The sequence below is a fragment of the Lepidochelys kempii genome, chromosome 5, assembly GCF_965140265.1.
Source record: "Lepidochelys kempii isolate rLepKem1 chromosome 5, rLepKem1.hap2, whole genome shotgun sequence".
Taxonomy (NCBI): Eukaryota; Metazoa; Chordata; order Testudines; family Cheloniidae; genus Lepidochelys; species Lepidochelys kempii.
Genome location: NC_133260.1, coordinates 92,440,440 through 92,457,975, shown reverse-complemented (window position 1 = coordinate 92,457,975; position 17,536 = coordinate 92,440,440). Strand labels below are relative to the sequence as shown.

The 17,536-nt window shown below is 42.7% G+C and overlaps 1 protein-coding gene across 4 annotated transcripts in view; it reads right to left on the bottom strand.

Moving 5' to 3' along the window:
• The window catches only part of KIF27 (kinesin family member 27), a 44,268-nt gene that overhangs the window by 12,082 nt on the left and 14,650 nt on the right, over positions 1-17,536 (bottom strand). For all 4 annotated transcript variants that reach the window (XM_073345059.1, XM_073345058.1, XM_073345061.1 and 1 more), the window contains exons 6-13: positions 15,447-15,590; positions 12,673-12,879; positions 10,816-10,991; positions 10,269-10,402; positions 9,479-9,634; positions 7,205-7,410; positions 6,521-6,718; positions 6,049-6,159 (exon numbers count right to left, since the gene is read on the bottom strand). In XM_073345059.1, the coding sequence (XP_073201160.1) occupies positions 6,049-6,159; positions 6,521-6,718; positions 7,205-7,410; positions 9,479-9,634; positions 10,269-10,402; positions 10,816-10,991; positions 12,673-12,879; positions 15,447-15,590 (1,332 nt within the window). The remainder of the gene's footprint in view (positions 1-6,048; positions 6,160-6,520; positions 6,719-7,204; positions 7,411-9,478; positions 9,635-10,268; positions 10,403-10,815; positions 10,992-12,672; positions 12,880-15,446; positions 15,591-17,536) is intronic.

Below are 17,536 nucleotides of genomic sequence, written 5' to 3'. Positions count from 1 at the left end.
TGGAGGCAATACGGAAGCAGGTTTTGGGGACGAAGAAGATGATGATGAGGTTGTAGATAGCTCACAGCAAGCAAGCGGAGAAACCGATTTTCCCGACAGCCAGGAACTGTTTCTCACCCTGGACCTGGAGCCAGTACCCCCCGAACCCACCCAAGGCTGCCTCCTGGACCCAGCAGGCGGAGAAGGGACCTCTGGTGAGTGTACCTTTTAAAATACTATACATGGTTTAAAAGCAAGCATGTGAAAGGATTACTTTGCCCTGGCATTCGCGGTTCTCCTAGATGTAGTCCTAAAGCCTTTGCAAAAGGTTTCTGGGGAGGGCAGCCTTATTGCGTCCTTCATGGTAGGACACTTTACCACTCCAGGCCAGTAACACATACTCGGGAATCATTGTAGAACAAAGCATTGCAGTGTATGTTTGCTGGCATTCAAACAACATCCGTTCTTTATCTCTCTCTGTTATCCTCAGGAGAGTGAGATATAATTCATGGTCACCTGGTTGAAATAGAGTGCTTTTCTTCAGGGGACACTCAGAGGAGCCCATTCCTGCTGGGCTGTTTGCCTGTGGCTAAACAGAAATGTTCCCTGCTGTTAGCCACAGAGAGGGGGGAAGGTTGAGGGGGTAGTCACGTGGTGGGGGGAGGCAAAATGCGACCTTGTAACGAAAGCACATGTGCTTTGTATGTAATGTTAACAGCAAGGTTTACCCTGAAAGAGTGTAGCCACTGTTTTATAAAATGTGTCTTTTTAAATGCCGCTGTCCCTTTTTTTTTCTCCACCAGCTGCATGTGTTTCAATGATCACAGGATCTTCTCCTTCCCAGAGGCTAGTGAAGCTTAGAAAGAAAAAAAAACGCACTCGCGATGAAATGTTCTCCGAGCTCATGCTGTCCTCCCACACTGACAGAGCACAGACGAATGCGTGGAGGCAAATAATGTCAGAGTGCAGGAAAGCACAAAATGACCGGGAGGAGAGGTGGCGGGCTGAAGAGAGTAAGTGGCGGGCTGAAGACAGGGCTGAAGCTCAAATGTGGCGGCAGCGTGATGAGAGGAGGCAGGATTCAATGCTGAAGCTGCTGCAGGACCAAACCAGTATGCTCCAGTGTATGGTTGAGCTGCAGCAAAGGCAGCTGGAGCATAGACTGCCACTGCAGCCCCTCTGTAACCAACCGCCCTCCTCCCCAAGTTGCATAGCCTCCACACCCAGACGCCCAAGAACGCGGTGGGGGGGCCTCCGGCCAACCAGCCACTCCACCACAGAGGATTGCCCAAAAAAAAGAAGGCTGTCATTCAATAAATTTTAAAGTTGTAAACTTTTAAAGTGCTGTGCTTAAAGTGCTGTGTGGCATTTTCCTTCCCTCCTCCACCACCCCACCTGGGCTACTTTGGTAGTCATCCCCCTATTTGTGTGATGAATGAATAAAGAATGCATGAATGTGAAGCAACAATGACTTTATTGCCTCTGCAAGCGGTGATTGAAGGGAGGAGGGGCGGGTGGTTAGCTTACAGGGAAGTAGAGTGAACCAAGGAGCGGGGGGTTTCATCAAGGAGAAACAAACAGAACTTTCACACCATAGCCTGGCCAGTCATGAAACTGGTTTTCAAAGCTTCTCTGATGCGTACCGCGCCCTCCTGTGCTCTTCTAACCGCCCTGGTGTCTGGCTGCGCGTAACCAGCAGCCAGGCGATTTGCCTCAACCTCCCACCCCGCCATAAACGTCTCCCCCTTACTCTCACAGATATTGTGGAGCACACAGCAAGCAGTAATAACGGTGGGAATATTGGTTTCGCTGAGGTCTAAGCAAGTCAGTAAACTGCGCCAGCGCGCCTTTAAACGTCCAAATGCACATTCTACCACCATTCTGCACTTGCTCAGCCTGTAGTTGAACAGCTCCTGACTACTGTCCAGGCTGCCTGTGTACGGCTTCATGAGCCATGGCATTAAGGGGTAGGCTGGGTCCCCAAGGATACATATAGGCATTTCAACATCCCCAACAGTAATTTTCTGGTCTGGGAATAAAGTCCCTTCCTGCAGCTTTTGAAACAGACCAGAGTTCCTGAAGATGCGAGCATCATGCACCTTTCCCGGCCATCCCACGTTGATGTTGGTGAAACATCCCTTGTGATCCACCAGAGCTTGCAGCACTATTGAAAAGTACCCCTTGCGGTTTATGTACTCGGCGGCTTGGTGCTCCGGTGCCAAGATAGGGATATGGGTTCCATCTATGGCCCCACCACAGTTTGGGAATCCCATTGCAGCAAAGCCATCCACTATGACCTGCACATTTCCCAGGGTCACTACCCTTGATATCAGCAGATCTTTGATTGCGTGGGCTACTTGCATCACAGCAGCCCCCACAGTAGATTTGCCCACTCCAAATTGATTCCCAACTGACCGGTAGCTGTCTGGCGTTGCAAGCTTCCACAGGGCTATCGCCACTCGCTTCTCAACTGTGAAGGCTGCTCTCATCTTGGTATTCATGCGCCTCAGGGCAGGGGAAAGCAAGTCACAAAGTTCCATGAAAGTGCCCTTACGCATGCGAAAGTTTCGCAGCCACTGGGAATCGTCCCAGACCTGCAACACTATGCGGTCCCACCAGTCTGTGCTTGTTTCCCGAGCCCAGAATCGGCGTTCCACAGCATGAACCTGCCCCATTAGCACCATGATGCATTCATTGGCAGGGCCCATGCTTTCAGAGAAATCTGTGTCCATGTCCTGATCACTCATGTGACCGCGCTGACGTCGCCTCCTCGCCCGGTATCGCTTTGCCAGGTTCCGGTGCTGCATATACTGCTGGATAATGCGTGTGGTGTTTAATGTGCTCCTATTTGCTAAAGTGAGCTGAGCGGCCTCCATGCTTGCCTTGGTATGGCGTCCGCACAGAAAAAAGGCGCGGAACGATTGTCTGCCGTTGCTCTGATGGAGGGAGGAGTGACTGACGATACGGCTTACAGGGTTGGCTTCAGGGAGCTAAAATCAACAAAGGGGGTGTCTTTACATCAAGGAGTATTTCAGGCAGGACTTCACGGAGGGTTCCAATAAGAAATGGTGCACCTAAGTTATCATTCTTATTGGAACAAGGAGGTTAGCCTGGCCTCTGATTGATACATGGCTAGATTTACCTCGCTGCACCTTCTCTGTGAGTGACTGCAGTGTGACCTAGAGGAATGAGTCCCCTACACAGGGGAGGAGGCAAATGAGTACAAAACAAATCTGGTCTATTTCTTGTTTTGATCCACTCCATCTATCTTTTACATCTTTGGCTGGCAGCAGATGGTGCAGAAGGACTGCATGCCATCCACATCTCATGGCTGCTCGGCAGAAGATGGTACAGTACGACTGCTAGCTATCCTCATCTCTTGCCTGCCTGGCAGAAGATGGTACAGTACGACTGCTAGTAATCCGTATCGCCTGCCCGCTCACCATAAGACGGTTCAATAGGACTGACTGCAGGACTAAAGAGAATGACCTGGTCAAGTCACTCCAAATTTAGTCCCTGCACCCATGTCTGCCCAGGCGCTCCCAGCCGACGTGGCCAGGAGCACCTCGGACACGATGAGGACGACTACCAGTCGTATTGCACCGTCTGCTGCCAGAAGGCAATGGGTTGCTGCTACTGTGTAGCAAAGCCGTACCGCGTCTGCCAGCACCCAGGAGATATTGGGTGACGGTTACCTGAGCGGGCTCCATGCTTGCCGTGGTATGGCGTCTGCACAGGTAACTCAGGAAAAAAGGCGCGAAACGATTGTCTGCCCTTGCTTTCACGGAGGGAGGGAGGGAACGGGGGCCTGACGATATGTACCCAGAACCACCTGCGACAATGTTTTAGCCCCATCAGGCATTGGGATCTCAACCCAGAATTCCAATGGGCAGCGGAGACTGCGGGAACTGTGGGATAGCTACCCACAGTGCAACGCTCCGGAAGTCGACTCTAGCCTCGGTACTGTGGAAGCGCTCCGCCGAGTTAATGCACTTAATGCACTTAGAGCATTTTCGGTGGGGACACACACACTCGAATATATAAAACCGATTTCTAAAAAAACGACTTCTATAAATTTGACCTTATTCCGTAGTGTAGACATACCCTTAATGTTTATCTTCTCAGCATGTATTTCACATTTTCTGGCAGTAGAGGGAACCGTGATTGGGCATGTCTGGACATGCTGTAAATGTGACATAAGAACACAAGAGCAACCATACTGGCTCAGACCAAATGTCCATCTAGCCCAGTATCTTGTTTTTCGACAGGGGCCAATGCCAGGTGCTTCAAGTGATTCATCCCCTGTCGCCCATTCCCAGCTTCTGGCAAACAGAGGCTAAGGACACTATCCCTGTCCATTCTGGCTAATAGCCATTGATGGACCTATCCTCTGTGAATTTATCTAGTTCTTTTTTTAACCTTGTTACAGTCTTGGCCTTCACAGCATCCTCTGGCAAAGAGTTCCACAGGTTCACTGTGTGAAGAAATACTTCCTTTTTTGCTTGTTTGAAACCTGCTGCCTATTAAAGTCTCATACATTATTTCCTGGAGCCCCCCATGTCACCCCCAACATGCTATAAAAACTCCAGAACCCAGCAGGGGTAGGGGAGGATTTGGGGCTTGGTGTCAGCTGCTAAGCTGGGGGGAAGGGGGGGAGCTCAGGGCTTCTGCCCTATGGCGGGGTGGTGGGGCTAGGGGCTTCTGCCCTGTGTGGTAGCAGTGCTCCAGGCTTCAGCTGTGGAGTGGGGGGCGTCTCAGCACCATGGCTCAAGGCTTCAACCTCATGGGGAGGCGCCAGGATTCAGGGTTTCAGCACCAGGGAACACACCAGGGCTCAGGGCTTCAGCTCTGCAAGTTTGAAAATATTTACTGGAGCTCCACTCCGGACAGCTCTGGCTGAATTTAAGCCCTGCTTGTGGCCATCACAAGGCGCATGCATAACTTAAGATATATGGGGGAGTGTTACAGCTAATCCGTGTGGTGGCGAGGTGACAGACTCTGAACACAGAAGAAGGTTCATCTGCCCGCAACCGATACGCCTCGCCAGACCACCAACAGGGAGAGAGAGTCTTTATTTTACTTTCTGTACTGTAGCTCAGGATCACATATTTGGATTCTATTGTAGTTTTCAATAAATGGTTAAAATCCACCTAGGTCTCTCTCGAACCTAACTGAATTGCACTGGAGGAAGGGCAGTTCATAACATCAACGAAGTACTGAAAATAACAGCTGGAGCCAAAAAGCTGGCTATATTAGCTCCCAACACTGCTAATGCTGGAGCAGCCAATACCGCAGAGATTGAAGAGAATACTGACCATAGGCAACCAGCCCTGAACCAACACTTCCCTCATGAAGAGCTGGACACAGACAATGGTGCCTCTAATTTTTTCTCAGTCTTAAATGCTTTCTGCACCCCATCCTACCACCCACTGCACTCGGTTGCCCATTCACTCTTGGTCCTATGTTCAGGCTTGGAATAATCTAGATGGCATTGTCACAGAGGTTGCTACACTAAAGTTGCCACAAGTAACAGAAGCTCTATGAAGAGAGCCTTGAAACTGTCCACATTTGGGGGAAAAAACCCAATTCATCACCCTCCAACCCACCAGCTAGCCTCACCTAGTGGATGACCAGAGGAAAGGGTAAAATACCCCTTCCAGCTGCTGGCAAAAGTCTTTTACAACTCTGAGCAACAATCAGCCACAATCCAGAGCCTGTAAGCAAGTACAGCAGAAACCTTGTACCCCTGTGCCAACCAGAAACTAAGTTAATTGTACCACAATAAAGCCAAACTAAAACCATCACTGAGAGTGAGGGCAAGCAGGCAGGCAGAAGTTATTCCTGCTCCCTGCTGGAGGATTACCTTTCTCTTTACCTTTGATGGCCAATTTATCCCTGCTTCAAAGAAAGGCATCTAACAATTTATTTGAGTACAGTTCTGCCAATCAGGAAACAGAATCTTCCCTCCTCCCAAACAAGGCTAATCAAGAGGTGGGGTGGGGGATAATGAGTTTTGTCTCCCCTCCCCTTGCTTCTCAAGGCCCACCAAATTTGGAATAAATTAGCTACCTGTAATTGCTGTGAAGTTTCTGCCAAGTTTTTCTTCTTTTTAAAAGCAGCAATCTCTTCATTTTTAAGTTTGAGAATTTTCTGCTGTTGCTCTGTCTTTAACTGAAGTTCCTGTAAGTAAGAAAGATAAAACTATTTTCCCAGCCTCGTTGAGTCTATTGTCATCACATTTAGTTTTTTTCTGAAGGAGCCCATGTCAGTATATAAGATATAAGATTTTCATTCCACTAATGGAAGCTGTATTGTAATGATAGGAGATGGACAGTAAAATAAAAAAGCATGAAGAAGAAGAAAGTAATTTGTAAAAATTGTAGGTGAAAAGATTTTGTATGCATTTTGATTTTTCCTACCTTGAATGGCATTCCTTGTATTTATGGGAAGCCTTATAGTTATGCATCATGATCTATGAGAAAGCGATGGGGTGAAACTGTACTATATGCTTATCCATTATACAGAAAAGATAGCCTCTTACTTTGATTCGCTGTTGGTCCCTTGCAATCTCTGCCTCAAGAATTTTCTTTTTTTCACTTTCCTCTCGCAGTCTTTTCTGTAGCTGGGCCTGCTGCTGCCTCATATGATTCACAGTCTGCTCAAGTTCTGTAGCCCGTTTCTCATTTTGGGTGGATAATGATGCCAACTTCTTAGTGTCCTGCTGCTTCTTCTGTAAGACCTGAATTCACATGGCATATTTCAGTCTAACAGCATAAACACTTAAAGAAACAAAAAACACATCTTAGGACAAATAGCAGTAAACAAGTCCACTGATATTTGCACAGGTTTAGGATTTAGTGTGGTATTTTGATAGAAGACTTGTGCTACAAAGCAGATTGCTTTAAATTGATTTGCAAACTTTCTCCCTAAGTTCTTACCAACTGCCAAACACCATGGTATGTGAGCACATCCATGCTATCCAATAATCTCTTTTTTGTCCACCTTTCTAGTAAGAAAATACACTTCTCACATAAGGATATTGTTTGATACATGCAAGTACCAACTATTGGTACATTGAGGGCCTGATTATCTACTGTAATTACACTGACTTCAATGGAGTCACATTGGCATAAAACTTGTGTAACAGAGCAGATGATTAGGCCCTAAGTGTTCTATGGGATAGAGCAGTAATTCATAACTCCTAATGACAAAAATCAAAAACTACCTGCACTTTTAATTTAGCTGTATCCATTTTCTTCCGAAACTCTTTTTGTAACTTGGCTTTCTCAGCAATGTCTCTCAGCTCCTTGTTCTCCAGCTCCTGAAGCTGCTTTTGTGTTTCAGCTAATTCTATCTTGGCTTGCTCACCTTCATGTTCCAGTTTAGTTATTTTCAAAGAGTACTGCCTGCTTACAGACTGAGCATCATTGCCTTAAAAACAAAATATTACAAAATTTCTTGAAAAATTGCTTTATTGAAAAAAACCCCCCACTATTTCCAAATTCCATATGAAAATCTAATCCTTAATTATACATCTAAAGAATTTATTACTACTTAGCATTTATTTCAGGTAACACCCACAGCGTACCAGACACGTTCCAATCAGAAAAAAAAGGCATAGTTCTTTCCCTAAGAATTCACAATCGAATACCCTAACAAACAGGCACAAGGCAGGGGAAGGAGTACAATATACAGATAAGATGCCAGATGTTGATAGGACTCACCTGGATAGTACAAAGTATTTATAACCCAGTTACCAAAAATATACATAGACTATTCTCAGTAACACTCTTATTATTGGCAGCTAGTTTCTGGCAAGTGTCAAAGTAGAAGTAAAAAGAATGAGGAGTACTTGTGGCAACTTAGAGACTAACAAATTTATTTGAGCATAAGTTTTTGTGGGCTAAAACCCACTTCATCGGATGCATGCAGTGGAAAATACAGTAGGCAGAGATAGATAGACAGACACATAGACACAGAGAACATGAAAAAATGGGTGTTGCCGTACAAGCATAACGAGAGTAATCAGTTAAGGTGAGCTACTATCAGCAGGAGAAAAAAAAATAAAAAAACTTTTGTAGCATGGGAAAATAGTTTTACTTTGTGTAATGACCCATCCACTCCCAGTCTTTATTCAAGCCTAATGTAATGGTGTCCAGTTTGAAAATTAATTCCAATTCAGCAGTTTCTCGTTGGAGTCTGTTTTTGAAGTTTTTTTGTTGTAGTATTGCGACTTTTAGGTCTGTAATCGAGTGACCACGGAGATTGACGTGTTCTCCGACTGGTTTTTGAATGTTATAATTCTTGACATCTGATCTGTGTCCATTTATTCTTTTACGTAGAGACTGTCCGGTTTGGCCAACATACATGGCAGAGGGGCATTGCTGGCACATGATAGATATATCACATTGGTAGATGTGCAGGTGAACGAACCTCTGATAGTGTGGCTGATGTGTCCCCATGCTACAAAAGTTTTTTTTTCTCCTGCTGATAATAGCTCACCTTAAGTGATTACTCTCATTATACTTGGTATGATAACACCCATTTTTTAATGTTCTCTGTGTATGTGTGTGTATACACACACACACACCTCCCACTGTATTTTCCAATGCATGCATCTGATGAAGTGGGTTTTAGCCCATGAAAGCTTATGCTCAAATAAATTTGTTGTTAGTCTCTAAGGTGCCACAAGTACGCCTCGTTCTTTTTGCTGATACAGACTAACACGGCTACCACTCTGAAAGTAGAAGTAGATCTTCAAGAGGAATTTGAATGCAGCCAAGTTCAAGAAGGACATTCCCTTTGTAGGACATGACATGGAAAAAATATAGAGATATTTATGGAACAAAAAATCATTAGGAAAGCACACCAAATATTTAATGAAGGTATTTAATAAATGTATGGTGGGGCCCCAACCCACATCTGGGGCCCCAGGTGCCACGATAATACAATTAGTAAACAATTATTAAAAGAAGTGACAAAAACTTAATGATTTTATAATAGCCCCCACTGATTAAGATTAATTACATATTAATTACAAACAACTAGGACTATTAAATAGCTAATCCTTACTTTCTTTCATACAGTAGAACCTCAGAGTTACAAACTGAGTGGTCAACCACTCACCTCATTTGGAACTGGAAGTATACAATCAGGCAGCAGAGACAAAAAGCAAATACTGTACAGTACAGTACTGTGTTAAATGTAAACTACTAAAAAATAAAGGGAAAGTTTAAAAAACTGACAAGGTAAGGAAACTTTCTGTGCTTGTTTCATTTTAATTAAGATGGTTAAAAGCAGCATTTTTCTTCTGCATAGTAAAGTTTCAAAGCTGTATTAAGTCAATGTTCAATTGTACACTTTGGAAAGATCATAACATTTAGTTCAGAGTTATGAACATTTCAGAGTTATGAACAACCTCCATTCCTGAGGTGTTCATAACTCTAAGGTTATACTGTATATGTTTTGAATTAAAATGTGCTTTACACAAGTCAGTTACCTGTTTTTACTATTTCTTTAATAAGTTCCTCCTTCATTTTGATATTAAGTGCAAGTTCTCTCATCTTTTGCTTGGCCTCGGTGAGTCTCAGCTCTGAATTCTTTAATTTCTGCATGTTTATTACACGACTCTTACGGTGGCATTCAATCTCTTCACCTTGAAAGAAAGGGACAATGCTGAGAAGAAAGATCTGGAACATGCTATATATCCAGAGGACAAAATCCTGGCCTATTCTCTGCATATACACTGGGGAGGGAATCAGAAAGACAGGATACAGGGAGTCTCTTCCTCACCACCTGCCATCTGCACAAAATCAGGACAGGATACAGAGTAGGAGCACTAAGTTGGGAAAGAAAGGTCCTTGGCTAACATACCCACTGATGCTCCATGACCCAAAGGGGAGTGAAATAATGTACCTGCAGCCACATGTGGCCTTCTACAAGTTGCTTCACTTTTCTGTCTCACTTTATCTGTGATACAGGGATAATACAACTTACCTCCATCACTTACAAAGGTGTTGTGAGGATTAATTAAATATCTACACAATGCTCTGGATATGTGGCACACTATATAAATGTTAAATATTATTTTTAAAGCACCAACCAGTAAGAACATGAATGTACTTCACAAAAAAAGTATTTAAGAACAATTCCAAATGAGGACATCAAAAGTATTTTTATTTTAAAGTCCATGTTTGAATGGAAAAGATTAACAACACTAAAAATGTACGTTTTCATGGTGTGACATAAGCATATGTTAGTATCTCATAATTTCCATTTGTAATTGTTACCTGTGACAGTGTCAGTCTGCAGTATGGTTTCATTTGATAAATTGGACTTGTGCATTTGGAACTGTAGATCAGTCAGTTGAAGGGGAGAACAAAGAAGAGTCTGTTTCCGTGTCCATGTGCGGTTTATGGAACGCCTAAAAAGAAATTGAAAACCAATCCATATTCCAAATTTATGATTTTTTAAAAATTTCATACCAGATTATATAATCCTAATGCACTAGGTCCCAAATCTACAAAGACTTGCATGTGTGTCATAAATCTACTTTTACCACCACCTGCTCCCTTCAGGTCCTGCAAGTAGATCCTTGGATCAAGACATACTTATTAAAGTGAAGAGGCATTCAATCTAAAGCTATGTTAAATGGAATAGAGTAGGTCATTAGCAATACCTATTGTGTTCACTTATTTTGTGATGTCAGGAGGTTCTACAAATTTACATAAAATGACACTGTAAACTGGCTCCATGATATGCCAGTATTTGGCAGTAATATAGCTCTTTCTGAGTGAAAGCTTTAAAGACTGAATAAAACAACAACAAAAAGATTACCTAAATGCTGATTTCTTTTTGCTGTCTGTGTTCCTTTCTTCTTCATCACTATGATCAGAGAAGTGGCAGTGAAGGACCTCATCTTGGTCTTCTATATGACCCAATATCATTTGTCTGCGAGTCTGAAATCCAGCCATTACTCGGGCCAGTGAGTAAGTAGGAGGGCTGGTGTGTACCTTCCAAGAGACCCCAAAAATAAAACTGGGGGTAAAGTCATTTGCAGAAAGCTAGGAATATTTAGGGCTGATTTTTCAAATGGACTTCTGTGACATTATTGACATAATCTGGAACCATATAGATCATCATTGCAACCAAGGTCCTGTAGTGGCACCAAATCTTACATAAAGGGGGTCAAATGAGGTGTCTAAGACAAGGTTATGGTTTGCTGATTATGATTATGCTGTCTATATGTGTGTATCATCTTTGTAATTGAAGTTACGAATATTGGCTCTATACTGTCTGTATTTCAAATTTATGCTATGCTTCTGGGTGACACCCCAGACGAGTTGGTGTCAGCTCTGCCTAGCCTGCTTGATGACCCATTAAGGGCCATCAGCTATACAACTGAGCCATTGAAAGAAGGCAGACACGCCTTGTGACTCAGCAAGGTATGCAGGGACATGCCTATGGACAGAACTCCGAGGTTTTTCCATGCCATGTGATGGACAGCTTGTCTTTGGAACAAAGAAAGACACACCACATGGCAAGAGAATATAAAAAGCTGCTGCAGCTCCTCCATCTTGTCTTCAATCCTGCTTCTTACCTCTGGAGGAACTTTGCTACACTGAAGCTTTGAACCAAGGACTGAAAGACCCATCCCAGCTGTGGATCTTCTCCAGAGACTTGATTTGAACCTGCAGTTTATTCTATCACTGCTGCAAGCCTGAACCAAGAACTTTGCCATTACTGTATGTAATTGATTCCATTTAACCAATTCTAGTAACATACTTACTAGTGTTAGTAATAAGTATAGATGCTCTCATCTATATCTTTTTCCTTTTATGAATAAACCTTTAAATTTTAGATTTTAAAGGATTGGGAACAGTGTGATTTGTGGATAAGATCTAACTTGTATATTGACCTGGGTCTGGGCCTTGGTCCTTTGGGATCGAGACAACCTTTTCTCTTTTACTGGGGTATTGGTTTTCATAACCATCTGTCCCCATAATGAGTGGCACTGGTGGTGATACTGGGAAACTGGAGTGTCTAAGGAATTGCTTGTGTGACTTGTGCTTAGCCAGTGGGGTAAAACCAAAGTCCTCTCTGTCTGTCTGGTTTGGTTTGCCTTAGAGGTGGAAAAACCCCAGTCTTGGGCTGTAACTGCCCTGCTTTAAGCAGTTTGTCCTGAATTGGCATTCTCAGTTGGGTCCCACCAGAACCAGCCTTGTTACAACTTCATACACAAATCTGCTAACACCTGCACTTGCATGCAAACAATGAGGAGGGTTGTGCAAGTTTTCTGGATTTCTTTTTGGAAAAATCTATGGAGATACTTTTGAGAATTTGGTTCCAACTGTTACAGAATGGGATACTGGCAAATCAGTACACAGCACTCTTTTCTTGGAATTAGTACAGAATAAATATATCATTATTAGTAATTATTTGTATTTTACTAGCACCTAAAGGCCCACTCAGGAGTGCAGCCCCTTTGTACTGGAGGTTGTACAAATACATTTGCACTGGATAAATTGGTGCTGTGTACGTTGCCACAGATCAGAAATTAATGTTTCACACTCTTTAATGTGATATAAACAGAAAATGTCAATGCAACTGTTAGTATCTCCTTTCAACTCTTGTACCAAAATCAGAATAATTACAAAACGAAGGAGAAAAATAAAAAATGTGTTTAGTCATTACCTTTCGGGACTCCAGTCCTGTAGCCATATCAATGGAATGTACTAAACTATTAGTGAGTGGCACACTATATGGTCTTCTTGCAGATGTCATAGCAGCTGGCCCATCTCCACAAGCACTTCTGGATACTGAAGCTGTAGTCACAGTAAGCTTCTCTAACTTATCTTTCAGCTGATCAATAAGGAGTTGCTGTTCCACCATTTTCTCATTCTCAAAAAACAAACAAACAAAAAAACCCTGTTAGGTGCCAGCTCTACATTATATTTACATTACTCTAACCACAAACACATTGGTTTGAATGGTAAAGCTATTAGCATGGTGCTGTGTTTGGTGTAGCACACTGAACCTAAATTCTCTTGCAAGGCTTAAGTTTATGCAATGCACCAGTGCTAACTTGAAATAGAAAATTTGATGGAGGTGCAAAATCTTTGAATTCTAAAACATACAATTTTAATTAAATTAATCTAAAAATATGCACCGCATAATGAACAAACTTCAAAAAGGTTTGTTAAAAACATCATTAACCTTTTCAAACAGGCCCATCTCAGGTATGTTATATAAGAAGATTAAAAGAGCTGGAGGGGATACTTGTGAGTCCATATTTGCTTTATTAATGCATAATTGGAAAAGAACAAAATATGAGTCAGCCAAAATTGATATTCAAAATGGAAGTTACAACCTTGGAACCTGATCCTAAAGCACAATGTGTATGTTTGCTCAACAAGTAGTTCCATTCAAGTAAGTGAACTCATATAAATAAAAGTATGTACATAAACATTTGCAGGATCAGGACTTTGGTTTGATCTTGCCTGCCCCACACAACTCTGCCAATGATGCTAGTCTGGAGAACCTACTTATCTGCCTTTCCCACAACAGTTTTTGTGCATTGTTCAAAACATTGTTCAAAACAGTTCACCACACTGGCTCATAGCAACCAGGAGAAGCCGCTACAGGGGAAGTCTTGCTCAGACCCTGATTCCCCAGGATGGAGCAGTCTCAGTATACATGGAATCTTTGAGAAATTTAGCTGCAAAATGCTTAACAAGTCTCTACTGATCATGTGCAAACTTACAATTTTCAAAGGATTAAAACTTGGCCAGATTTGAATGTTTTCTCCATGGGGACAACAGGGCAATCCCCTGCCAAATTTCAAGTCCGTGCTCCAAAACACAGTAGCAGTAGAACTTATCAGCTAAATGTTTGTAAGAATTTCTTTTTAACACAGAAAAATAATTTATTTTCCCCTAACTTCATTCTCAAAAATGACTGAAATGTTTCTGCTGAAATGAAAATAACTAAATAAATCAGACACACCCAACATGGAAAATTTTAGTCCAAATGGTTTAAGTTTGGAAAGTTTATAAGCTATTGAAAATAAGGTTTTACAATGGGAAGTGTCAGGCAACATTCAGTTGCTTAAGATATGATATTTGCACATAATACCATGTGTATGTACTGCAATTTACTTTTACAGTTCTGATCCAATTTGAAGTGCCAATCAAATCACATATTCTTGTGAATGCTATTAAAAACTATTTGATTCATAGAGTTGATTTTTATTTTAAATAGAAAGGGATGGTTTAGTGAACTTACAAGTTAGCCAGGAACTCTAAAATTCTAATCCTGGGTCTGCCACTGTCTTGATGTGTGACTTAGGCAAATCTCTTAACCTCTGTATCTTCACTGAAAACAGATGTGTTTTTACATCAAAATGGATTTTACGCTGAGAAAGCTATCTCAGCATAAAATCTCAGTGGAGACAAGGCACAGGTAGTTTTTACCTCAGTGTAGCTAGTCAAGGTAAAAATGACCTGTACCTCACCAGAAATTGCAGAAAAGGAAGAGAAGGAGCAAGAGAAGAAGAAGGTGATAATTGGTTTACTCGCCTTTTATGTCACATTACGCAGTGACCTGCTCATAAGGCATCAACAGAGGGAGGAGGAGAAGGGAAGATAAGATGGGATAAAGACAGAAAAAGGAGAATGAGGAGAACAGCACTGATTCTCCCATACTTGGAATATTTACAACTTATGTTCTTCATAAGTTTTAGGGGATGGTAATATTTGTGGATCTTATGAGATCGTCAATTTTAGGAGAAATATATTGAATATTCCACTTGTAATCTGATGGTCCTCTGGCTACCAGGCAATTGACTAAACCCATCATAATTATTTTATTGAGAAATGCTCCAAATGGAGGGGAAAGTAGTGTCTCCACTCTGCTACCCTGATTCCTGTGTTAGCAAATCTTCCTATATATTTAGGCTGAAATCCTGTCCCATTGACAAAGCTCCCATTAACTTCAATTAATTTAGTGGTGCCAAGATTTCATCTCTAAACTTTTTAGTATTATAATACAACAGACACTTCTATAACCCCTTCCATCCAAAGATCTCAAAAAGCTTTACAAATATTGAAGAATTAAGAGACACTACTCTCCAGTAATGTTGGTAAATATTACTGTTCTTGTTTTACGGATGGGACAGGGAACAAGTGACATTAAGTGATTCACCTAAGGTCATGCAGTAAGTCTGCAGTAGTCTCAGTTCTGTATTTTAGCCACTAGACAAAGATAATTTTCTCATAAATGGTCACAGTTATGGAATCTAAGGAATAAATAGTACAGCCTGAGACAAAATTCTCATTGATAAGAAAGTAACTTGCCTGAGGGCTGCAAAATATGGCCCAAATTTTAGTAACTATAGTAATTACTGCATTCTAATATGCATCTTATTTGAACCAAACTTACACAGTAAAATGTGCAAGAGGAAAACCTACCTGTAATTTATTTGTTTCTTGTGCCTCTTTAAGAGATTCCAGATGTTCTTGGTTTTCCTGTATCAATGTCAGTATTTGATCCTGTAATACCTTCAGCTCAAGCTCCTTTTGACTGAATACTTCTTCGTCCGTAGCTAAAGCCTGCTAGATAACAAAAAGGAGATAGGGTGAGGATAGAAAGGTGTTATTCTGACAACAGAATAATGAAGAGATTCTTCATATGGTGTTAAGAAAAGCAGATCTGAACTGCAAAATTTCCCAAGGTATACCATTGGTAGATTTTCCATAAATGATGTGCTGATTCTAGTAGATCTTGAAGATGCAGTATCTCTAATTATTCCCTCAGTATTATTCATCATCTACTTACTTTTTTTTGATAAGTTCCTTTCTCCATATGATGGGGTGGAATAGGCCAAGAGGCCCCCAGCTGGAGGCCTCAGGGTCCTGCAACACCTGTCCCAGAAAAAGAGCAGTAGAGAGGTCCTCTAAGCTTCTTAGACAGATTGAGTGGGACATGGTGAATCTGGGGACGCTGCAAAGGGCTAGCCAATCAGTATAAAAGGAGCTGCAGTGCAGACCACAGTCAGTTCCTTGCTGGAGCTAGAGGAGTTCAGTTGGTGCTCTTGACTGGTCAAAGGGAACTGCAGCACCATGGACTGCTCAGTGCTGGCAGGGACTGGGAGAGCAAAAAGGAGCTCCTGGTTGGCTGCTGGGCCTGAACATAGAAGAGCCCTAAGGTAAGGTTGAAGGACTGGTGAAGGCTGGGGCCATGTTGAAGTGGCCCAGGGAACTGAAAACACTTTTGTTAAAGGGACACGGTGGCGTGTGGCTGCTATTCTTAGGGTCCCTGGGCTGGGACTTGGAGCAGTGGGTGGGCCCGGGTTCCCTCCCCCACCACCATCGGCCACTGGAAAAATGGCCTAGAATTGGACAGTGATAAACCCCAAGAAGGGGATCTGAATTACTTAGGGGCCCAGCTAGGTCAAAACCATTGCCTCCAGGGAAGAAGCCCTGGAAGTACGGCCTGGTCCTAGGGCTAGGACTGTTTAAAGACTGCAGTCACACCCAACCTGAAGGGGACACTCGCAAGAGGTAGGTGCATGCCATTACACTCCCTAAGAGAAATGCCAGTAACCAGAACTACTGTATGCAATGGTATATTAATACAATGCTGTTTTCAGCATGCATTAAAATTCAGTCACAAGATCCAAGCATTTTAACTGCAAGAGTAGTGCAAATCTCTCATAAAATAGTTAAGAAACTAACATTGCCTTCCTTGTTCTACAGCTGTGATGATAACCACATGAAAATTTCTTTTGATGTCTTTACAGGTGTATGAGCCAATGTTGGTCTAAGCAACTTCCAGAGTGCAGACGCTGCAGTAGCTGCATAGTGTATTTGAGCTCTGCACCCATGGATGCTTGGTAGATCCTGAGGGGGGGGGGGGGGGGAAGAGTCTCTCTGATGAGGCTATTACATCTAACGGGCTCCCCAAAACCATTCTTTTCTCAGAGCAGATTCATAGAGAGTCACTCCACCCCAATTATCACATACTGCAATTGAGCACTGGTGAATGACTCCAGGAAAGCACAGAGCACGTTCAGTGCCTCAGCTGCAATTACAACAAAGACTAGGTACCTCTCCAGCTAAATGACAATTAGCCAAAGGACCCTTAAAAAGGGAACAGCTTCAAAACAGAAATACCATCCAAGAAAAGAGATTGTGGGTGGAAAGGGGTCTGAGAATGTCCCACCTAGTAATTATGGGGATTGATGATTCACAGCTCAGATTGAACCATGAACAGAGGCATACACAACCTCCCAATAAAAAAACCAAGACAAAAGTATGCCCCTTCCATTTCTCCTGCCACTGAACTGATGAGGGATTCCCCAGGACTACAGCAGAGAGAAGGGCGTTAGATAGGGCATGTATGAGGCTGATTAGGGGCCAGAGGTTTGTTGAGCTCTACATCCAAAAAGCAACTCTATCACCCACGTGCAAAACAGGCCTGAGTCATCTGGATGATCCAGGACTGGTTAGCCTGGTTACAGCTGTTCTACCTACCTCTTGCTGACAAATACACTGAGATG